This window comes from Metopolophium dirhodum, chromosome 1 (genome assembly GCF_019925205.1).
Source record: "Metopolophium dirhodum isolate CAU chromosome 1, ASM1992520v1, whole genome shotgun sequence".
Lineage (NCBI taxonomy): Eukaryota > Metazoa > Arthropoda > Insecta > Hemiptera > Aphididae > Metopolophium > Metopolophium dirhodum.
Genome location: NC_083560.1, coordinates 62,495,223 through 62,520,390, shown reverse-complemented (window position 1 = coordinate 62,520,390; position 25,168 = coordinate 62,495,223). Strand labels below are relative to the sequence as shown.

Sequence of the window (25,168 nt, the reverse complement as noted above, 5' to 3'; positions counted from 1 at the left end):
CAATTACAGTGACCCACTTTTTTTCCCTTATGCATTTCAAGACTATACCAGGAACTTAAAATTTTGACCCTGTACGGCTGTACCCCGTATTCGGCGCCACTGAGTTCAAACATAATATTTTATGACCTTAGAGACTTGATAGGTACCTTCACCAAATATTCATATAAGCTGTCCTATTGTATTATAATATTTAATATTTTATTATAATATTTATACTTTATATTATATATTACCTATATACCATCATATATAATCTACAGGTATAGGTACAGCTGGTGCAGAGATGCTGATTGATATAGATTATAGGTTCCTACAGTAATTATAATTGACGTTCATAATTGATCAAACAAACACACGATATACCGTATACCTAGGTACTTAGTAATAGCTGGTTTATGGTATGCGGCGTGCGAAGTATTTTTCATAATAGGTATTGTAGGCACGGCATGAACAATATAGGCTTGTTTTATTCACGGACTAAGATATAATATCTTGGTCCGTGATTTTATTCAATAAAAAAATTATGTTACATAATTAAACAGTGCCCACTTAGGTACATACAGTTACTGCACGTCAACATACCTCATACGGCATACCTACCTACCGATACCGTATGGCGTATACGACATAACATGCGCGCACTCGCACACACACGCGCACGCGCACAGACACACAGACGCACGCACACACACACACTTGCGAGTTGGGTATGATTGTATGAATCAAGTGTGTCAGTGCGTGTGTGTATAGTATTCACCAAATTCGAGTATATTGGTACGTCATATTATAGGATGTATAATAGGTACCACCTATTATAATTTAAACGCGACGGTGTTTGCCTCCAAATACCGTCGAAAACCGCGCCTCCATTGCATCTATATAGGTACGTGATAAACGGTGATAACATTAGATAATCAAAACGTGTAAATACACATACCTATATATCCATTATTATTATTATTATTATTATTATTATTATATCGACAAGGCAGCTACTCATTGCAGATTAATTTTCAAAACATCAAAACAAAACCACTGTCGAATGCCGCGCGTCCTACGTCGGGCGACGAAACGTCGTATAGATTAATATTGTTTATGTCACGGACGAACGACACGTTTGGGCGCACGATCTACATGTCAATCCGTTCTCGGGCCGCGCGCGTCGTTTGTGCAAGCAATTTTTTCCGCCAACCAAATTGACATTTTTAGGTGGGTAAGTAATTTAAATATTTCACCAAGCCTTCGTCCCGCGTGACCCTTCGATATTGTGTCCGATTGTCGCATACTCGTTTCGTCCGTCGCAACGATAGTCCTCTGTATTGAACATTATGAGCTCTGATATAAGTACCAGAAATCCCCAGGAAGAATACGAGCTGATTCAGAGGATCGGTAGCGGCACGTACGGCGATGTTTATAAAGTGAGATATGTCCGAATGCAATTTTGTGGTGAAAAAAGAGTTCTGCTGTTGTTTACACTGGTTGATCTTATTAATTACAGGCAAAGCGAATTTCAACTCAGGGATTAGCAGCGATCAAGGTTATCAAATTAGAAGTCGGTAAGTGAAATTGCATTTAATGTTGCTAATGTTTGACTTTTAACTGGCAAACAGTTTCTGAACATTCCAGGTTTGGCCAACCAAAAATCGAGCCTGGCATGTTCGGCTTTAGTAGAATGTTTTGCTATAAGTTTGTTTGTTTTTAATCAATATTTGACAAAATAAATGTTTTAATGCCTAAGGTTAGGTTTGGTTAGCACATGAGCATATTATAGTAATTACATAAGTGTCTAATATTCATATTTCTAATTTTATTTATATTCTTAGGCGATGATTTTTCAATAATACAGCAAGAGATATTAATGATGCAAGATTGTCAACATTCCAATATTATAGAATATTATGGTAGCTATTTACGTAGAGACAAATTATGGATATGTATGGAGTATTGTTCTGGAGGTTCATTGCAAGACATTTATCACAGTGAGTATTCCTTTAAATACTTACATATATGAAGTGAAACTTCCATATAACAAAGTCTTATGGGGAAAACAAAAAAAATACGTAATATAGAGGAATTCGTTAAATAGAATGTATGATTAAATATAAAGGTCATGGTTCTCAAAAATAATTAGTTAAACGGAAAATTTTGTTAAATGGAAATTCTTTATATAGAAGTTTCACTATAGTAAGTGTGAAATTAAGTTTCTAATTGAGTTTAACCTATCTACCCCTAACCTAACCGACAATATTTAAAATATTTTTTTGGTTTAAGTATCCTTATTTCAAATATCATTTGCATTAGTTTTTATTCATATTCAATTTATTTTGTTTTGAATAAGCCCTAATTAATGTTTTTTTTATAAACATTTAATTATATACTACTAGTATATGTTTCAAGTTTAAGAACCTATTGATTTTGGGTAAGAAATTTGAATAGGTAGCAAATAAATAAATACCTTTAATTTGTTATTTATTAGAAGTATATACTTTTGCTTAGACATAAATAGATCCGTAGAGGCATATATTCTTTTTTTCTTAAAACGTTTTTAGTTAAATATGTCAGTGAATTTGACCCCACAAATGACCTCTTATCACATTTAAAGGTAAGAATGTTATCTAGGGCTTCTATTGATATCTACAGAGGTATTTATATTTCAAAGCAAATCATGAGCATTTTAAAATTGTATTATTTCACATATTATTTAGTTATATAATATCATTAATAAAAAAGCCCATGAGATGCCTTAGATATTATTATTACATTCAAGCTTAATATGACTGGTACAAATATTAGATGTGGTAAATATACTGCCCAGTAATGCCTCAAGTAATGTCAATGCTATAATAATTGTATACCTATTCATATTTAATTTTTATATTATATAATTGTTGCATACCTACCTACAGTTAAATAAAAATACATTAAAGATTTCTAACTATAGCTATTAATTATTAAAGTAATTTACTACAAGTCATATTAGTAAAGTTATAGTTATGACAGAACAAGATCAATTCACTCTAATACTAAGACTAGGTAACAACTCAAAATTGGTTCTCCTGAACATAAATGTACTATTTTGTATGTTCAAAATATAGAGCCAACATAAGCATATTATGTGATATGTTGAAAACGTTAACTACTCAATTGTACACCCGTACCTATAGAAGAATAAATCTAGAAAATAATTCCATTAGTTAGTATGAAATTTTTTAAATTAAAATATTTTTAGTGTTCCTAATAAAAATTTTGCAGTTATAAAAATAAATAAAAATTCTTTGTACACTGTAAGAACTGCCTTTTCTGATTGTTCTTGGTTGATTTTCGTAATACTTCATACAATTTTGAAAAAAATAAAAATTACTGCATCAAAGAACAATTAAAAACTTTTGATTTCTGATTTTTATATATAGTGTGTTTAATTTTATCTGAGGAACTGTTGCAGAAAATAATATATCAGGTGTTGATTAGCCCTTGATTGGGAGTACACGAAGACATATAGAATACGGCACTATATAAGTGTTTCTCAGTTCACAGGCAAATCGTTGTCGGGATACCTCGTTTTGTGAACTAATTCAACCAAGATGGGCAACCTCATAGCGCGTTTTAGATACACCACTTATATTTTTGAACATAGATCAAATTAATTTCTAAATTGTCCTCGTTTTAAAATCAATCTGAAATTTTTATCAAAGCCGATCAAATAGTTTTTTCAGTGTAATCTAGGTACAAACATGCATCCATTATTATTTATATAGATTATAATATTATTATAAAAATGTCTTTTATTTCTGTAACCAATAGCAACCCATCTAAACAAAAAAAAATGTTCACTTTTTGATTTATTTAAACAAAAATTCTATGTGAGCCCCCTTATAGCAACCTATATAGTATAGAGGCGAAAGAATCAACCTTTAAACACTCTTTGAGTCTCAAGGAATATGTGAGCAACATTTTATGCCAATTGGTTAAGTGGTTTTGGAGATTAGAGAGTACTAACTAACACACAATAATTTCTATGTACGAAGAAGAAAAGATAATATTTATTAAATACATATATAGGTATTTTTAATATCATTGTAAAACTAATTCATACATCAGTGTGAATTAATCCAAAAAAACTATCCTATTGATCTTTAAAATTATAAAATAATGCTTAAAATAAAATATCTTGTTTAAATTTATATAAATCTTAGAATTTAATAATATTTATTTTGGTACTAGAAGCATTTATTTTATCTATGAGGTTTTAGGTTACTAATTAGAATTTTAGTACTGTATTACACCTGCTTAAGTAAAAACTAAATATTTGAATTTCATATAGTTGATTAGCAATAAAATATGATTAAGAGAATGTCATACTTGAATGTGTTGTATTCGTCTTATTGACACATTACATAGCAAAATAAAAGGTTCAACAGTTCCAATTGTTTGTGGTTAGCTTAAATGTTTGAGTGAATTGACTTATTATCAAACTTGAAGATAAGATCAATATCTGTGTTCTCTCGTTGGTTTTTTACAATATTTGAATTTTTATGTGACTTATAAGTATGTAAAATATTAATAATTATAAATGCTCATAATTCACTTCAAAATTAAAATATAGAAAAAACCAACGAGAGAACACAGATAATATTCTTACATTCAAGTTTGATAATAGGTCAATTCTAATATTTAAGCTATACAAAGTTGGAACATTAGGATATATTATGTGTAAGTAAGACGGAGGTCGGAGACCACACATACGGGTAAAATGTCCTGTAACTTTAATAAAATAAATTTCCTTTTTCACAATAATGGCTTCTGTGGATCATTAATAGTATTTTATTTGTTACCTCTCAACTTAGAGCTGTTTGGTGTCTTTTGGACTATAAATAAATAACTGTTTATAATATAACATAAAAATGTATTGTATAAATTCATAATATATTATAGTACCTATATTATGAGAGTCTACTGTAGACATTGCTTTTGCTAAAATAATAAACTATCTTTAAGGTTTATGCCAACAATTATTAACTTTTTACTAATGTGCCCCCACAGGAAAACGTCACTATTTTACAATATACCATCACTGTAATAACTATTAGTGTATTTTTAAGTATGGAGGTTACAACTCTTTTTGTATTCTTTTTACACATGTGTTTATTTTTATAGTTACCGGACCACTTACAGAACTACAAATAGCATACATGTGTAGAGAAACACTTAAAGGACTTTCATATTTACATACAGTGGGTAAAATGCATAGAGATATTAAGGTAATTATGCTAACAAGAATTTAAATAGTTTTTAAGAGCATTGAAATTCTCATGTATATAATTCATAATAGGTTTTTATTTAATATTAGTTATTATTGTATATAATTGTAAAAATAATGTATGTAGTATCTATTAATGCGTAATATATTTATATATATACAGTATGTTCACGTTCAGATGTACCACTTATTATTTCAGCTAGCTTACCTCAGATCAAAATAGGATTTTTGGGAGGTTAAAGAGTGTTAAAATAATCATTTTAAGAAAAAAATGTATTCAGATAGACAATTAAAAAATTCTTTTATAAAAATTGTTTTTTCTAAATTTCAATCATTTTATACTTAAGATATCCCATGTTATATTGTTAAATTACTATTTGTACATAGATAAGATGCATATAAACACTAATGCTTAATAAACACTAAAATTAAAATAAATAATTTCGCTTAGTTAGTTGAAATGTTAGTTTTTGTTAAATTATGATCTATGAAGAAAAATAAGCATTATAACAGATATTTAGCCTTATTATTTATCTAATTAACTTATTTAATTTTGTTCATGAGGATCATTTGCTCATGTAATGTGTTAAATTTTAAAACTTTCCTATAATGTGTGTTCTGGTATTCTTCCACTCCCCCCCCCCCCCCGAGGAAAACTGTATTTTGATCTGAGATCATCCAGCTGTAATACATATAGTGGTACCTGTTATTGAGAACACACTGTATAATAAATGTTTAATAATGATAGACATGTAAATATAATAGTCATAATCTGTACTTTGCTTCTTTATCTTTTCTGTGATTTGTGACCAAAGACTGATTATTTATTTAATTTATGTACCTAGATCTAATAATTTTTGAAGAATGCTGAAAAAATATTTTATTTAATTAACAATTGATTAAATATTTAAATTTATTATGAATTTTTAGGGAGCAAATATATTGTTAACTGAATATGGTGATGTAAAGCTAGCAGATTTTGGGGTTTCTGCTCAAATTACCGCCACAATAAATAAACGCAAATCATTTATTGGTACTCCATATTGGATGGCACCTGAGGTTGGTTTTGTTTGTATTTTGTTATCTATTATTGTGTGTTTATAACATTTAAATAAGTTTTATTTCAAAGTATTAGTTTTATCCCGAACAAGAATAACAACAGAGTCACAATAAGTTTACCTAATTTACTTGTTCAATTCAATATATATATATAATAGCTATGTAACCTGACACTTCACTAGGAACAAAATTAACAGTATAAAATACAGATATTATAGTTCTTTGTATATTTTTGAACGGGGCTCAAACTACTCTTCAAACTTTCCTGATATCTCTAAAAATTATATCTGAAATTTTCATCAAAATCGGTCGAATAGTTTTTGAGTCTATAAGCAACAAGCATAATATAGAAGAAACATTTTATAAGCAAACTCGTATTTGTATTAATATGTAATTAATTCCTTTATTTCGAGGCCTAAAACGGGATAATTGTATGCATATTTTTACCTCATCAGCCCGAGAACCAATGTCAATTGTATATATAAAAAAAAATATTAGTTTTAACCATTATAATATGTAAAAAATGGCAACCATTTATAAATAAAAACAATTTTAATTTTAGAAAATCCTTTCTTAGTGCATCACTAAGTGGTGGTACGAAGGTACTATCAAAATGTCAAGTCTTTAGCTATAATACTTTAGGTTCAATGTTGGTTAGTCAACACACGTTCTATTATAATTAGATATAATATAATATATTATATTATAATATTATATATTTAAGGTGATTGAAAGTGCCAAAGCGGTGATTTTCTGTCCTTATCTAACCCTTACACAACAAAGAAAATTAAATGTGTTCTACTTTCAGTGTTCTAATAATTTCTTTAGAATTTGTTTTAAAATCTACTTAAGAATAGACTTCCAAAGTTTTGATTTGAATTTTTTCAAAATTGAAGAATTTTATTGATACATTTTTGTTTAGGTTTTAGGAAGATAAAATCAAAAATGTGTGGAAATCTACGTTAGTTAGATTACAACAATTTTAAATGTTTTCTGAATTCTTATTACTTTGCCTAATTGTTTGGTTACAATATTAGAAATATAACGAGTCTTAATTTCTGTATTGTGTGTGTTTGAAAATCACAATTTTCACTTTAAAAGTTATCTATTTAATTTAGGCTTTTGTAATAATTAACTGATTTATTTGTATATAATATATATACATGGTTCATTTCAGTATGCTTAGTATATAGGATGTATAACTATGATCTGACTCATTCAACTGTAATTTCAGTTTAAAATTTCAGATCTTCCTGATACATCTTGTATATATATTAATATTTTTTAATATAAACTTAATTTATTCATATTTTATTAAAATTATAATATATTATAATGTGTTCTAATATTTGTATTAATTAAAATTTAATTTAGGTAGCAGCTGTAGAGCGTAAAGGTGGCTATAATCAATTATGTGATATCTGGGCAGTTGGAATTACTTCTATAGAGTTGGCTGAATTACAACCACCAATGTTTGACTTGCACCCTATGAGAGCATTGTTTTTAATGTCCAAAAGTGGTTTTAAACCGCCGACATTAAAGGACAGAGATAAATGGTAATTTTCTCTTATTTGTTTATATAAATAAATGTATGTAAATTATAATATTTGGTATGGAATTTTATTATTTTTAGGAGTCCAACATTTCATAATTTCATAAAAATATCACTGACTAAAAATCCAAAAAAAAGACCAACAGCAGACAAGTTATTAATGGTTTGTATAACTATATTTTTTATTTAATAACTAAAAAAAAAAAAATTGCCACTTAAAATACTTCATAGTTCATATAGATTAGTGTTGACGTTTAAGAGGATTTCAGCGCACTATTTGTTTTCCCTTTCTGGCCCACGCGCAACATGTACAAAACGCATTAACGCAGAATCATTTTTTCTATGTTTTAAGTTATCTTAGAATCAAATCACCTATTACAAAACGATAGAGAGTAATATTTTTGAGGATTATATATCGATTTTATATTTTATTGTTATTTAACTTTGTATTTGACTTTCAAAATTAACAAAAAAAATTTGTAAATTTAAATTATGTTTAAATTGTTTTGGTACAATATTTGGACAAATGGATATGTCATTCCCTTAAAAATATTATTCTCAATCTTTTTTGTAATAGGTGATTTTACTCTAAGATTACTTAAAAACATAGAAAAATGATTTTTCGTAAATGCGTTTTGTCTATGTTGCACGTGGGCCAGAGAGAAAACAAATACTGCGCTGACATCCTCTTAACTAAAAATAATAGGTGATAAGGTTATTCATTTTAAAGTTTTGTGTATTTACTTGTCTACTTTATATTAATTTATGTCTGTTTTTATTTGCTTAGGTATTTTATTAATACAAATAGAGTATATTCTTTATAACTGGTTTTAAAAATTATTTTAATTTCTTTGGTTATTATTTTTAAATATCAATAGAGTGGTTTATAAAATAATCTTCAAAAAATAATATTGATATAGGTCATATATATATTGAATAAATTAATATAATATATATACTTTTTTTTTTCCGTTTGTTATGATGAGTTATTTTGTTTTAATATCCGATATAATGTTGAACTATTTTATTTATAGCACTCATTTTTTTGTCAAGATATGAGTAAACGACTTGCTATTGATCTTTTACAAAAAGCAAGTAACCCCACCACTCAATCATTTGCAGAAATAGAACCTGATGATGATGTAAGTATAATTAGATAAGAAATCTGAATAAATTAAATATGAATGTTATTATTATTAAATTAGAAATTATGTAATAAGTACAATTTACTTAGAGGACGTCCACCTGTGTGTGATGTCTCAGTCTTATAAATGTACACCATAGCAAAAACGGTTTTGCGCGAGACAACGTTATCTGTGCAACAGCGTGCTTTTTTTTAATAGCACTCAAATAATTTTTTATAAATAAATAAATAAAAAAAAAAGAAAATTTTTAGAAGCAAATAACTTTTATTGTATTTATGTTATCTAAAATATAGGCACGCTCTTGCATTAAAATTTTCTACCCTATATGTTCAGAAATGTTGGAGCCACTACTACAAACACAGAAAGATAAAAGTTGTCCCGCGCAAAAAAGTTTTTGCTGTTGTATATTTGTAAGACGGAGATAACACATGCGGGTGTGACATCCTCTTTATTAAGAAATTTTCAGTGGCGCACCTATAAAAGGGTTTTTTTTTTTGTGTGTGTGTGTAGGGGGGATAGTTATTAAATACAACACTTTAAAACCATTAAAAATCCAATATTAAATACAATTTATGTTATAAAAACTTCTCTTGGAAGGGGGATAAATTCCCCCTCGGGTACATCATTATGCATGTTGATGTTGAATGACGCTACACCTACATGTGTTGTCTCCATTTTACAAGTGGGCTGTAGCAAATGTACGCTCAGCAGATAACGCCTAGCTCTATTAGTTCAAAATTTATATCAATTAATCTATTATGAAACTTGATGGTAAGAACTTTATCTGTGTTCATGTTGTTTTTTTTTACGATGGTTCAATTTTTCAGGAAGTCATTTGTATTGTATATAATATAGCATAAATTAAAAATTCTCAAAACTCACTTAAAAACCGAATAATTGTAAAAAAAAACCACACACGAATACAGATAATGTTCTTATCATCAAGTTTCATAATAATAGGTCTATGAACTCTAATTTTTAAACTACGGAGCTAAACGTGATTTGCTGAGCGTAAATTTCCTATGTTAGACACTTGTTAAACGGATCAACATAATATGTGGGTGTGGTGTCTTCTTAAAGTAAGTTATTTTAAATGAATGAAAATAAACTGGTGTAATAATACTCTAGTATAGTATAGATCAGCGGTCACCAAATGGTGGCCCGCGAGCCGGGTACGGCCCTCGGACAAATTGTATCCGGCTCGCAGATAATGAAAAAAAAGTATAAACCGACAATAATAAGTACATAATATTATGTATTAGTTTGATTTGCCACCTGAAAGTTGTAGCTGTTTTTAAAGTTTTCAGTATTAAACATTATTATGAGATTTCGTATAAATCATTTGCCGAAAAATGTCCAGTAATTTGTGAACTTTGTAAATCAAAAATTTAGAACCTGCATATAAAATATTAAGTACACGAATCATACAATTTCATATAGTTAGTTGAGAGCAAGACTCGCCATTTTTCTCAATAATTTAAAATTTTTAACCCAATTTTCTATTTACATAAGGTATAATTCTTATAAATTTGTATTTTATTTTATTTTAATTAATTTAATCGGGTAATTATTACTTTATTTCCACTAGGCCACTATCACTATGTTACTGTTGCATTATAATAAGTAATATGTTAAGAATATTTGCTTTGAATTTTGATGGCCCCCGAAAATTTTCAAAATTTTCAATGTGGCACTCCAAAAATATTAATTGGTGACCTCTGGTATAAATCCTACGTATAAGGTTAGTTTGGAATCGGATAGGAATCAGTAGAGAGGAATTGTAGAAGCGGCGAAAAAGCTCAACAATCTGTCCTGAGCCTGAGAAAAAAAAATAATATTCTGAGTCTACAATTCTATATACATATTTTTTGAAGGTTTGATAATCTGTAACGTATGAAAGGTTTAAATGAATATGATACATCATATTTACTAGGTGTGTTTGTGGACAAAAGTGAGGCGGAGCAATAGGTTGCTAGTCAATCAAATTGTTGTCTATTTTTTTTTTCATTAGTTTAATTATTCAGTGTCTTCTCAAACTTGCACATTATGTTGTTATTTACGGTATCGTCTTAGGCTCCATTTTTGGCAACCTATGTTATCTATGATATTGTAAAAAATATATATATTTTAATATAATATTTATCTTTTTTTATGATTATAAACTTGTTAATTTGCCGGTTAATCACTATTTAAGATAAATTACTGTTACTTACTCATTGGCGAATATACTCAACACCTACTGCGCGGCAGAGCGGTTACCTCTTTCCACCTTTTTCTTTTTTATAGTCTGATATTTGTAATGAACATTTTTAAAAATTATATTAGGTTATCTCTGATGTTCCCCGGCGTATCGCATCAAGAGCAACTGTTGATCATAGAGGTAAGTTTTTATAAAATATTTTCAAATTTAATGTATTAATAACTAGAAATATTAATTATTAGTTAAATCGATCTATTACTCATTAAATAATAGTCATTTTTCATAATGTTTGGTAAAACCGTGTTTGTTTAATCGTTTTATTTTTAATATTATTATCATGTTACAATATTGGAAAATGTATATTATTAATTATTTTACAATTTTTAAGATTTTTTAAAAATGTTTACACAAAAGTATGTGATATGTGGTAAGAGCTATGCTTTTAATGTTCAATGTGGGATATTAAATTTAGTAGCTATTTATTTTATGCATATTAGGCTTATTGTTATATAATTTATATCGAAAATTCATTAGGTTTTTAAAACTGATAATAGTAAAACGATTGATGAATATTGAAATGGGACAATTATTTTGACTTGAAAATATAAATATCAAACTAGATATAATATATAACATTTTAATTTAATATTATATCATATTAATTGTTTGGTTCAACTTGGCTTTAAACTAAATACATTTGATATCTCATTACCCCTTATTATAATTGTATTAGATTTATGCCTAAGATGTTTTATTTTATCATTAATTTTATTACAATAGATAATCTTATTAATTTTACATATGATTGTTAGGGCCCGAATTTACATGCCCCTAACAGTGGCATATTTAGGAATTTTTCATGGAGGAGGTCCAGCTAATTTTCCAAACGTATAAGTAGTCTGCTACAGAATATATTTATATATATATATATATATTAGATGTTTAGATAGGTATTTATGAGGAAAATGGGGAGTCCAGATTCCGTGGACCTCTAAATACACCACTGGGTCCCTTAAAGCTATCAAAAACTATTCTAAAACTAATCTCACACCCAAAACCCATGTAACCCGAATGATTCTATTTTCAAAACACCCTAATTAACTAAAACCCTTATAGAACATTTGAAACCAGAATAATTTTTTATTTTAGAATCTTCATGTGATATACGATTTTTTATGTATTTTATGTGGTTAGTTTGATTTTGTAGTTCATTATTTGTTTAATAATAACAATAGTAGGAGTGTAAGACTATGGGGGCTAGACAATTACAATTTAAAAAAAAAACCTATACAAAATTATATTTTTTTTGAAATACTTGACACCCATATTAACCAATATTAACCCTAATAATAACGGTTATTAACATCCAAACATTTGTTTAAATTTTTATTCTTGTCTTTGAACGCCAGAATACATGCAATGCTCAAAACCCGAATAAATGATTGGGTGCTAAGCCCTGTTTTCAACTCACAATAAATAAACAGTATACTCAAAATAAACGTAGATGTAACTTAAATTGACCAATTTGTGCAAGTATTACACTAATTTACAACTAGTTTACACTAAAAGCTCGTTTAATTTGTTAAATGCACTAAAATTAATATAATTACCCGGAAATATGCCAAAAACTAAACTTGGTTAAAATGTAATTCGTACAATATATTTTTACATTTTTCAATTTGTATTATAGTGATTCGTATATACATCATGAATTATTGAACAATGTGATCTGTACAATTTATTTACTGTAGATGTGTATGTAACATAATATATATGTATATATTTAAACTGTATTATAAAATCATAATTAATTCATTAAATTGATTTTAACATCTAATATTTGAAGGTTCAAATTTATTAGAAGCAACACATTTACCTCACAACAGTAAAAATGATACACCTACTCTATTGGAATCTAGAAATTTGGGAATGGTTAATATAAAAAAAAATGTACTAGCAGTGAGTTACAAACATTGTTATTTAATTTAAATTTTTAAGTATTATGATGTATAATAATTAATAATGTTTGTATTATTCTTAGCGCAATAATGACTGTGATAATTTTGGAAGATTAGACTGTATTTTGACTGAAAAGTAAGTATTAAACATTCATTTTAAATTGTAGTGAATCTTTCATTTTATTATTAGTAGTCATTAATGCTTGATTAAAACTTTTCAATTGAAAAATGCATTAACTTATATGTGATATTAGTTATTTCATATTCATTGACATTGTGTGTTTGTAATTGTTTTTTAGTAAATGTATTAAATAGTTTATAACTTTAGGAAGATATATTATTAAATTATAACTACCACCTTTATATTTTATTTTGTAAATATTCATATGCTTGTGCCTATTATGGACATTTTTACCTCTAAAAGATTTTTCCCATTCTTAAATATTTTCTATAAAATGATAAAACATTAAATATTCTTGAACATTTTAAACAATTTTTTTTTCTTGTTTACTCGTATTAAATATTAATACTTTAGAGGATGTAGTACCCGCATATGTTGTCTCCGTCTTACACATATACGACATACCAAATTTTCGTTCACCTGTTTCAATAGTAAGCCGTACTTTTGATAATAGAGTGGTAAGAACATTATCTGTGTTCTCATTGGTTTTTTATATGATATTTTAATTTTTAAGTGAATTATGAGCATTTAAATACTTAACTTATTTAGAAATAGGTCAATTCACTCTAATATCAAAACTAACACAATTGAAAGTAGTGAATGGAAATTTGGTATGCCGTACGTGTAAAACGGAGACAACATAATATGCAGGTGTGACGTTTTAAAGAGCTGGGTTCAGCAACCTTTTTGATAAACATAAATTTTTCCTTATTTTGTTAAAAAAAAAATTACCATATCAAATTTAGTTTATTTAAGTTCATAACTGTTAGGTTTATTAATTTAACAGGGTATCCACAAACAATGTTTTAATCCATAGTTTCTAGTCCATACTATTTTAGATTGTGGTTTTTATACAAATTATAAATTTTACTCAAGGTTGCTGACCCCTGCTTATGAGGATGTCAGCACACTATTGATTTTCCTTCTCTAACCCACATGTCACATCAAATTTTCATTCAGCAGAATATTAGTCTTGTACTGTTTGCTTTAATAATAGGCTGGAATGATCAAACTTAAAGTTAAGAACATTTTCTGAATTTTCAGATTGTTTTATTTTATAATATTTTCATTTTTATGCAAGTTATTATGAGTATATAATATAAATCAAATTTAAAAATACTCAAAATACAGAAAAGTTGAAATATTATATAAATAAAAATCAACGTACTAAGTATTAGCTCATATTATTATTATTGCATTTTTATTTTTGAAAATCCGCGAATTCACTCTAATATTAGTTGTCAATACATTACAAGATTGGTACTACTGAACGCAAATTGGCTATTCTGAGGAATAAAACAAATAGTGCGATAATATTCTCTTTATTATTATACTTAATCCATACACATAAATCATGATATACTTACCAATTTTATTTAACCTTTTTTTTTTTTATTAAAATGCATAACAAACTTAAATAATTACATATATAAATTACTTGTATCATTTTAAACTCTTGTATAATAATATATAGTTATTTGAATTTGTTAAATCTTAAATGGCATCCACCACAATTTTCTATATTTTATTTATAACATTTTCTGTTATTTCTTATTTACCTATGTAACTTTTAATATTTTACAACACTCCGATAATATAAAACTAACCTCTAAATGGTATCCTTTATTATCTTCTTCAGTTTAAATATGGTTTTTTCATTAAAATATCTTCATTGTTTTGATCCTAGTCTATTTTCGAAATCAGGGTTCCCCAACTTATGGGCCGCGACCCAATATTAGGTTGCAATATATTTATCATGGATTGTTGCTGTAAACTAATAATAGTAAAAATTAACAAATGTATTTGAATTTAAAAATAACCTATATATTTAATAGAATTAAGTATTAATTCTTCAATATTGCATTATATTATTAAATTTTGATTAATATTAGTACATTATGTCATACTTGATTTTTTGATTTTTGGTTGAGGGTCTCCTACCTAGAAATAGTAAATTTATGGGTCGTTGTATCAAACAAATTAGAAAACCATAAAGAAATCACAAAACTTACATAATCATTTAAATATATTTCTTATAATTTCTTTCACTTCATTACTTATCTATTAATTTGATCACTTTATTTTTCATTCATTTCGAACTCTATTATAATATGTACATAGTTAATACCAGTATTTTTTAAACTTGTTATCCTTATGTCTTGAATTATTCAATTGTTAAAATTGTCATTACAGTATGTCAAAAAAAAACATAAATAACACAGAATATTTCAAAAATTAAAAAGTCCTATTCTGATAGTAAATCATTAATAATTAAACATTTTGTTGTTTTATATAATATCCTAGGTATATTTTTAATTGTTAATAAATAATTTCTTGCTTGGTTTTCTAATCTTTTGAAACATTGATGTAAGTATATAGGATATGTGTACAGATAGTTCAAGTATCAACAAATTGACTACAGTTAACCATTTAAAGAATTTGCATATCTTTATATATTTTATTTTTTAAACAATACTTATTTCTTCTGAATTATCTACATTTTCAAAGTTAGTGCGTATAGTGATTTAATAAGGCATAATATTTTATTACTTGAGCAAACTGGGGTTGATCTTTGCTACACATTTTCTGCTGTTGAATATTTGATAACTCTATTGTTACTTTTTGTTGTTTTTACCTTTCACAAAGTATAAATGATGATTATAATCTAAGAGTTAAAATAACTTTAAAATAACCTATTTTATTTGCAAATCTAAAAATGGTAAATAATTTTGTATATTATTATCTTTGTGGGACCAAAATAGTTTTGTCCTATTCATGTAAATAATATTGAGGTGTCAATGCATTTTAGTCCTAGATCCAAGCTTTTGCAAGTAATTATATATGTTTTACAAGTTATTCACCTTACTAACTTTATTTAGATCTTTCAGAACTATTATTATTTACTAATAATTTAATTTATAAAGTAAGGACTAGTTAACTAAATTAATACATTTAAGTTATATTCCTATATAATTTGTTTGGAAAAAAAAACGAAAAAAAGGTAAAATATTTTACAAAAAATATTGTAATTTTGAGAGTTTCTATTAGGGCCTGTTGTACAATCTTAATATATTTGTATTTACAACAAATTCTTAAAATTTATTAGAGTCATTTAATTTCAACAGGAGTCTTCTGCAAAACATAGATGAAGAACTTAAACTGAGGTATGAAACCCTAATAGATCTTTTTTTTAACTTCGCACCATTAATATAATTGGATCGATCAATTAAGATATATTATTATGTTATCACATTGCCAGTAAAAATTATTTGGCCTTGGTGTCGTTGATTTTGATCCACTAAATTTATGCTTAAATCAAATTTCATTGGAAATTAATATAATTTTTTTTCTTAAATATTTATGTACTTTTTATTAAATATAAATTTTGTATAATATTACAATATAATGCTGCTTTGCTTAACTAATATTTTTGAACTATCACAGTAATACATATTGTGAGCTTTTGGGCGTATTTTGCTTGATTGTTTGGTTTGTTACTTGTCAAGGGTATCCTGTATATAAGAGAGAATATTAATTTAAAGAACATTGTACAGCTGGCCCTTACTTATAACTATATTTTTTTGTAAAATCTTTTTAAATAATTAATTGTTTTACTAATTAATATATTTTTATTAGGGGAGATTATAGTCACGTTTTCAATGAAGATAGGAATGGGAGTTATGAAGATTTGTAAGTATTATAATTAATATTACTATTAATATCTTATAGGTACAAATATTTTAAGTAATATTAAACTCTGTATACAGAATTAATTAGCACTTCTAGCCAGTGTTTTTTAAGTTACACCATAGTACATAAATACAGTATATAAATATAATATTAATTATTAAAAGTATTTACTTTATTAATAATCATAAATTATAGTTTGATGCTACTTGAGAAATTGTTTATTTAATTTTAGGTGAAATCTTATATTTTTCATTATTTTTGTTTTCAAATTTACTTAATATTAACAAAAATGTTTTTCAGATCTACTTTACCATTGTCTGAAAAATGCTCCGTGCCACATTCATCTAGTCAAAAATGTAATTTTCCTAATAAAGGCTGTGTGTACCAAAATTTAAGAGGTATTGAAAACAAATAATTATTCATTCAATTTATAGTGATTATCATAAAATTGATTTGTTATAATGTCCATTGTGATTATAATTGTGGAATCCGGTATATTTTGTTGTACAATTTAGCATTTAAAATAATTGAAAAATTATAATCTATATCTATAAAAGACAAACTATGTCTGTCCCAGTGTTCTTTATGCATTCCTAAACCGTTCATCCGATTGCGATGAAATTCGGTACAGAGATCGATTAGATTTCGGGGAAGGATATAATAGATTCAACCCGAGAGGTTCTCAAACAAGGGATTTAAACAGGAGTCTTGAGTTCGATCCACGGCTTACATGGACAAATCTTTTGCATTGTTTTGTAAATTTTCGTTTATAAATGGTTGCTATTGGTTTCAATAATAATAATTTTACTAATTAACACTTATTAATATTTTACTAGTTAATACTAATTTTCTTACTATAGGTAGTTATTAATTTCTTATTAATACCTCTGTTCAATTTTTGTATTAAATACCCAAAAAATATCTAAAATAGATTGTTATTAATTTTTTTTTTGAAAAATATATATTTTGTTGTATGCCAACATCAATAACATCAATCAGTCTCTCAATGATCAATACATCATGAGTTATGTAAATGGAAAAATTTATACTTTGCATCAATAATACTTTTTATTTGACTAAGAAAATAATACATCAATAATAATGAAAAAAAACTGTGATGTCTTGGTGGTGTGTTACTCAAACTCATGAATTAATGTGAACATTTGTGTCTTTTAGATTCCTTTATATATTTATAATCTAACTTAAAATAAAAATTTGCATCATATTATGGTATTTACTTTTTTTTAAGGAATAGTAATTATTTAAGATTATTCCATTGATAATTGTATTTTAAAAGAATACCTACTGTTGTCCATTTGTTAATATTCTAATGTCTGTAATAATTGCGATGAGATAATATGCTAATCTTAGTGTATAATTAAAACATTTATAATTACCGTTTTGTAAATAATATTGATACATATTTTTAAAATATTTATTAAACTTACTTTTTAGATAGTTCTTCACCTTCTAGACGACATAGCTCTCTTGATGAAATTATTGCATTACCAACATCTAATGTTACTGTAAATGGACGTCAACGTTCATTTAGCGACAGTGGAGGTAAATAAAAAATTGTTATTTGCTTTTAATATTAAATTCACTAGTTTAATATTATGGTTAAATAGGAGAAGGTCCTGAACCAGATTTATTAGCTGATACACCTCCAGTACCACCACGTCGGTCAAAACAACGTAATTCTCCTCCAAAACCAATTAGTAATGGCCTACCACCTACGCCCAAAGTGCACATGGGTGCTTGTTTTTCCAAGGTATTTAATTTAAGCTGACTAACATTAGGTATACATTCATTATTTATTAACAGAAGCATATCTGTTGTTCATAAGATTATTTTAGTTAAATAACTTGTATTTGTAACCTTTACATTGTTGAACTTAAAATTTTCTCTAAATTATATTTTTCTGAGTAACAATTTTTTGAATAATTTGTTCATTTAGGTATTTAATGGATGCCCTCTGACAATTTATTGTACGGCTAGTTGGATTCATCCTGAAACTAGAGATCAGCATGTATTTATTGGAGCCGAAGAAGGAATCTACAATCTTAATCTAAACGAACTACATGAAACTGCTATTGATCAGTTGTATAATAGACGTACAATTTGGTTGTATGTTATAAAGGATATTCTTATGTCCTTATCAGGTAAAACATTTAACAATAATGTATATATATTATTTATTAACTTAAATTTTCTTCAGGAAAAACCACCCAGTTGTTTAGGCATGATCTCTTAGCCCTTCATGGTAAACAAAGTCATAGGTTTTCACAGCATATGACCAGAATTCCTGAACGATTAATGCCTAGAAGGTTTGCACTTACCACAAAAGTACCAGATACCAAAGGTTGTATAAAATGTTGTGTTGGGCGTAACCCATACAACGGTTATAAATATTTATGTGGAGCCATGTCCAGTGGGATTTTTTTAATGCAATGGTATGATCCACTTAACAAGTTCATGTTGTTAAAGGTAAAATTAATAGTTTAACTGTGCTAACATTTAGTTGTGCCCGATGTAATACAATTTTATTATAATTATTGATTGTAGCATTTTGAATGTAATTTACCATCACCTTTAAACGTTTTTGAAATGGTCATAACGCCTGAATTAGAATATCCACTCGTTTGTGTTGGTGTGAAAAAACCAATTGGACCTATTAGAAAGTCTATGAATTTGAAATTAGAATTGATCAATGTCAATACTGGTGCATGTTGGTTTTGTTCTGGTGAAACAGATGACTCTGATAATACTGGTTAGTATCATTAGACTAATATTTGTTATTTTTTTAATTCTGTTCTAATATTTTATAGAAATAATGATTGATTATCTAAATTACTTTATATGATTGATATTTTTTAGTAAAATATAATATGTACTGTTTAAATAGTTACAATTATTTTTTTTCTTTTTGTTGTTGTAGGCACAGTTATTCAGAGAAGAGATATTATGGATGTTGTATGTGTTTGCCAGTTGGATACAGATTCATTTTTAATATGCTACAAGAGTATGTATAGTTGTATATTAACGTTAATAAATATATTTTTAGTTATTGAACAATTTAATATTGTATAGTTAATTTATTTACGAGAGAAAGAAGTAAAAATAAATTTTAATAATTTTTTCTAAGTAAACTCCATATAAAATATCAATTCAAATTAGTAACCATTATACCTTAATGTATAATATTTTCTTGAAAAACATCACTAAACACACTAATAAATTATAAAATCATATAATTTTCTGTGACTATGCACAAGTGATTATTAAACTTTATTTTTATACATATACAATATAAATACTTCAGAAAGAACTATGTTAAACAAATGTAGCTTATTATTTGAATTATAATAGTATTAAAGAAATAATTATCATGATGATTAATGATTACAAAAAATTATTCGTTTCAAATTTCAGATGTTGTAAAAATAATTAACTTACATGGGAACCTGAAGCAAGATAGAAATCAAATAAATCAGCTCTATTTTGATTTCACTGTAGAATCAATAGGTTAGTTAATTTGTTGATTAGTATACATCATATTAATAAATTATACTTGGTAAATATGTTCAACTAAATGTTTATATTTTGTGTTTACAGTTCGATTGTCTGACAGCATTTTAGCATTCCATAAAAATGGTGTCCAAGGACGTAGTCTTAAAAATGGTGAAGTCACCCAAGAAATAGTTGACAAAAGTAGAACCTATCGTCTTTTGGGTTCTGATAAGTATGTGGTTCTGATTCACAAAATTGTGTAATTTACTAACTGTATAGTCAGGGGATAATTTATGAAACCGAGATGGGCATAATCGACCTGCAGTGCATAGTAACAGTTAACTTTTTTTTCTTATGTGTACCCATTTGCATGCAGAAATAAACTAATATGCGGTTATGATTTTAATATTATTAATAGCAGGTAAGCCACCCTAAAATAGCTGGTTCAATCTATTATCTTAACTATCCTAGAATAGCCATAATCGGTGGAATATATTTTGATTCTATATAAGGCCCAGTAGTTTTGAATTCTAAAGAAGACGAACAAACATACAAACATTCATGTCCATGAATTTGACCCACCCACTTTCTATGATAAGACCCAAACCAATACCAAAAGTTAGCAAATAATAGCAAATTTACTATAGAAGTTAGCAAATCATTATTGAGGCAGTTATAAGCATTATTTATTTGGGTGGGCCAAGTTCAGGTAACTCACCCACTTTGTCCGATCGTCTCCAAACAAACGCCGGTAGTTAGCAAACAGTTAGCAAATAATAGCAAATCAATTTTTGAAGTTAGCAAATCAAAATTCTATTTTTGGCCGATTTTAGAAAAAAAATTCCAGCCCACCCACTTTGTCCGATCGTCTCCAAACAAACGCCTGTAGTTGGCAAACAGTTAGCAAATAATAGCAAATCAATTTTTGAAGTTAGCAAATCAAAATTCTATTTTTGGCCGATTTTAGAAAAAAAAATTCCAGCCCACCCACTTTGTCCGATCGTCTCCAAACAAACGCCGGTAGTTAGCAAACAGTTAGCGAAATAATAGCAAATTATTAATTATTATGTTTGCATTACTCTTTTATATTATTTTTAGATTATGAATTACGATAATATCCATAATAAAACTCATATACTCATATACGATATTAGTTATTACTTATTAGGTGTAATTTTTAGTGTTTTATAAAATAGATACGTGTATGAGTATGAGTATGAGTAAACGTGTTGTGTTATTTTACCACCTCAATCCAAACTAGTGGTGAAGTGCTGAAGTCCCCAACAAATATTATTTGTGTTCCATAATCCTGTATAATATTAATATCTTAGTCCGTTAATAGATTTACATTTGTCGTGTTCATCTTATTAGCAGTAACCACGATATGTGATGATACCCGAAGACATTAATCGTGTGAAAAAAACACAGACTACAGAGTGTGATGCATACACGATGATTGAACACTGGTTGATCATGATCCGGTCGTAGTGTTAGTTTGGATTGAGGTGATAAAATAACACAACACGTTTATTTGCTTTATGTCACTAATTAGTATATAATATTATTACAGCCAAATAATACACTGGCGTGAAGTTCGTGAAAGTGGTGTAGGTATTAACTATACTATTTATAACATGGTCAAATCCCATATAATGTAGATATGAAAATATTTTTGTAACCCCCCACCCATAAAAAAGGCTTATGTACGCTACTCAAGCAAATTGAGAATATTTTAGAAGTTGTCATATCACCAAGGATACGAAAAATCATACTCATACACGTATATATTTTATAAAACACTAAAAATTACACCTAATAAGTAATAACTAATATCGTATATGAGTATATGAGTATATGAGTTTTATTATGGATATTATCGTAATTCATAATCTAAAAATAATATAAAAGAGTAATGCAAAAATAATAATTAATAATTTGCTATTATTTCGCTAACTGTTTGCTAACTACCGGCGTTTGTTTGGAGACGATCGGACAAAGTGGGTGGGCTTGAATTTTTTTTTCTAAAATCGGCCAAAAATAGAATTTTGATTTGCTAACTTCAAAAATTGATTTGCTATTATTTGCTAACTACCGGCGTTTGTTTGGAGACGATCGGACAAAGTGGGTGGGCTGGAATTTTTTTTCCAAAATCGGCCAAAAATAGAATTTTGATTTGCTAACTTCAAAAATTAATTTGCTATTATTTGCTAACTGTTTGCTAATTACCGGCGTTTGTTTGAAGACGATCGGACAAAGTGGGTGGGCTGGAATTTTTTTTTCTAAAATTGGCCAAAAATAGAATTTTGATTTGCTAACTTCAAAAATTGATTTGCTATTATTTGCTAACTGTTTGCTAACTACCGGCGTTTGTTTCGAGACGATCGGACAAAGTGGGTGGGCTGGAATTTTTTTTTCTAAAATCGGCCAAAAATAGAATTTTGATTTGCTAACTTCAAAAATTGATTTGCTATTATTTGCTAACTGTTTGCCAACTACCGGCGTTTGTTTGGAGACGATCGGACAAAGTGGGTGGGTTACCTGAACTTGGCCCACCCAAATAAATAATGTTTATAACTGCCTCAATAATGATTTGCTAACTTCCATAGTAAATTTGCTATTATTTGCTAACTATTTGCTAACTTTTGGTATTGGTTTGGGTCTTATCATAGAAAGTAGGTGGGTCAAATTCATGGACATCAAACATTTATTATTATATACTAGATTTAGATATTATACAAGTTAATTAATTGAAGTATAAATCAGTTTATTAGGAAACATATTTTATTTCTTGTTATTTTGTATTAATCTAATATCAGCTATATTCTATATATTTTTGATATGACTCCAATCAAATTATGATACTATACATTTTGTTATAATATTCTTAACTAGTTGTACAATTTTTATTAGATTTCTAATGAAATTATAATAAATTTTTCACTCTAGAATAACAAATGTTGGTTGTACCATATTAGTTTTTTTATTATTTTCCTACAAAAGTGAATGGCAGACTTATAAAATTACTAGTCTAGTCTTTAAATCTGTAATGAATTAATTTTCGATAGACGAAATACTTCATAGAACTTCGATAACACTTAATTTAAAATTAAATCATCAGGTATTATATTTTATAGAATCTGGGATGACTAATTTCAAATTGGCCTAATCATTACTTTACTTTATCTTATCTTTTATGTTTTAATTGTACTACATCTGTGTCTGTATATGATTACATTACTATTAATCAACAAATCATTAATAAATATTTATCAACCAAAACAATTTAAATTATTTTACTTGATTAAAAAAAAATCCTGTTAAATTCCGGGGCATTATACGTTGATGGTCAAATCAGATAAAAAACCAACAAGTAAAGAAAATTTTTGAGATGCTAGGAAATGAATTTCTGTACATTATCATAATAGACAATAATTTAGTGAATGTTTATTTAAAAACCTATTGTATGTATAATGTTTTTTTTTTATTATTATAGAATTCTGATATTGGAATCACACATGGTTTCCAAAAAAGCTGATGATGGTGCAGACTTGTACATCCTAGCTGGTCATGAAGCCAGTTATTAAAATATATTATTATTAAATAGACATTATGAATATTATTATTTTTTTTTTAATAATTGTAATTATACGGTATATACGTCCACTTTACACGGAGAGACTTTACAAGTTAATTTCTGTTATGATACATTGTCAAACATATTCCACTATTATATTATTATGTTAGTAAACGCTTTTAATATCTACCGACGTCCAATTATAAAATGTATGTTAATTATGTATAATTTTATATTATATTATAATATATTATAAACATCTACACACACACACACACCTACACACACACATAGGCACATCATGTCTGTATCTTTATGTTATACTTTATAATTTTTAGGAAAATTAATTAAGTACCTACAAGGTTGTTTAACGATTACACAAAAGACTAGATTTTATTGGCCTCATAATATTTCAATCAAAGCAATAAAATATTTTAATAATTTTAGAAATTTAAATATTTTAATGGAAGATTATATTATTTGTTGTTGTTGTTTAAATCAAATCTAATGTTCTATTAAAGAAGTACAAAATAAAAATATCAAAATAGTTTGGATTTGTTCCGAGAAAAAATTAAAAAATATCTATACAATAAATGTATTTTTAAAACAAAAGTTTTTTGTTATGTTTGTTTTATCATAAACCTATATACATCTAAAGATTTGGTGAATTTTTAATAAAATTTTAACCAGTGACGCAACTAGATTTTTGAGGGTCTTAAAGTTAAATATAAAATGGGGCCCCCTATTCAAAAATGTAAATGGTCTTAAACAGTAAACAATTCAAAGTACATGGAACACCGCTTCCTCCCCTCCCATTAGTTAAACAAAATCATTTTCATTGTTAAGGCTATTTTTTTTTTTCGTTTATTTAGACCGATAAGCTTTTTAAATATACTTCCAGAAGTCCAATCTTAATATTGAAAAATATTTGAATTCCATAGTTTCTTCCATATTCCATGGTCTCTTTTATAGGTGATATAGTAAATGGGTTTTCAATTTAAATCCCGAAATATTATACATAGGTTTTAAATAAGAAATTACA

General features: G+C 27.1%; 1 protein-coding gene across 3 annotated transcripts; it reads left to right on the top strand.

Moving 5' to 3' along the window:
- Positions 1–864: 864 nt before the first annotated feature.
- On the top strand, positions 865–24,815 carry LOC132934590 (mitogen-activated protein kinase kinase kinase kinase 5). Of its 3 annotated transcripts, XM_061000927.1 has the most exons (24): positions 865–883; positions 1,006–1,418; positions 1,499–1,556; positions 1,824–1,979; positions 5,155–5,258; positions 6,188–6,316; positions 7,691–7,872; positions 7,950–8,031; positions 8,903–9,010; positions 11,339–11,393; positions 13,060–13,172; positions 13,255–13,307; positions 16,478–16,516; positions 16,989–17,042; positions 17,343–17,440; positions 18,498–18,605; positions 18,671–18,813; positions 19,000–19,204; positions 19,261–19,529; positions 19,608–19,812; positions 19,981–20,064; positions 20,475–20,567; positions 20,658–20,784; positions 24,046–24,815. In XM_061000927.1, the coding sequence occupies exons 2-24, from the start codon at positions 1,329–1,331 to the stop codon at positions 24,134–24,136; spliced, it is 2,646 nt and encodes an 881-aa protein (XP_060856910.1). In that variant the 5' UTR covers positions 865–883; positions 1,006–1,328; the 3' UTR covers positions 24,137–24,815. The 3 variants fall into 3 exon arrangements, with proteins under 3 accessions (XP_060856910.1, XP_060856909.1, XP_060856911.1); XM_061000926.1 differs by lacking the exon at positions 865–883 and having other exon boundaries at positions 947–1,418; XM_061000928.1 differs by lacking the exons at positions 865–883; positions 16,478–16,516 and having other exon boundaries at positions 950–1,418; positions 24,046–24,811.
- The last annotated feature ends 353 nt before the right edge of the window (positions 24,816–25,168 follow it).

Excerpts from the sequence above, each read along its gene's own strand:
- LOC132934590 (XM_061000927.1), top strand. The coding sequence starts at position 1,329 with ATGAGCTCTGATATAAGTACCAGAAATCCCCAGGAAGAATACGAGCTG. Across the intron at positions 11,394-13,059 it reads AGCAACTGTTGATCATAGAG|GTTCAAATTTATTAGAAGCA; the intron begins GTAAGTTTTTAT and ends TAATATTTGAAG. Across the intron at positions 17,441-18,497 it reads TGTGTACCAAAATTTAAGAG|ATAGTTCTTCACCTTCTAGA; the intron begins GTATTGAAAACA and ends CTTACTTTTTAG.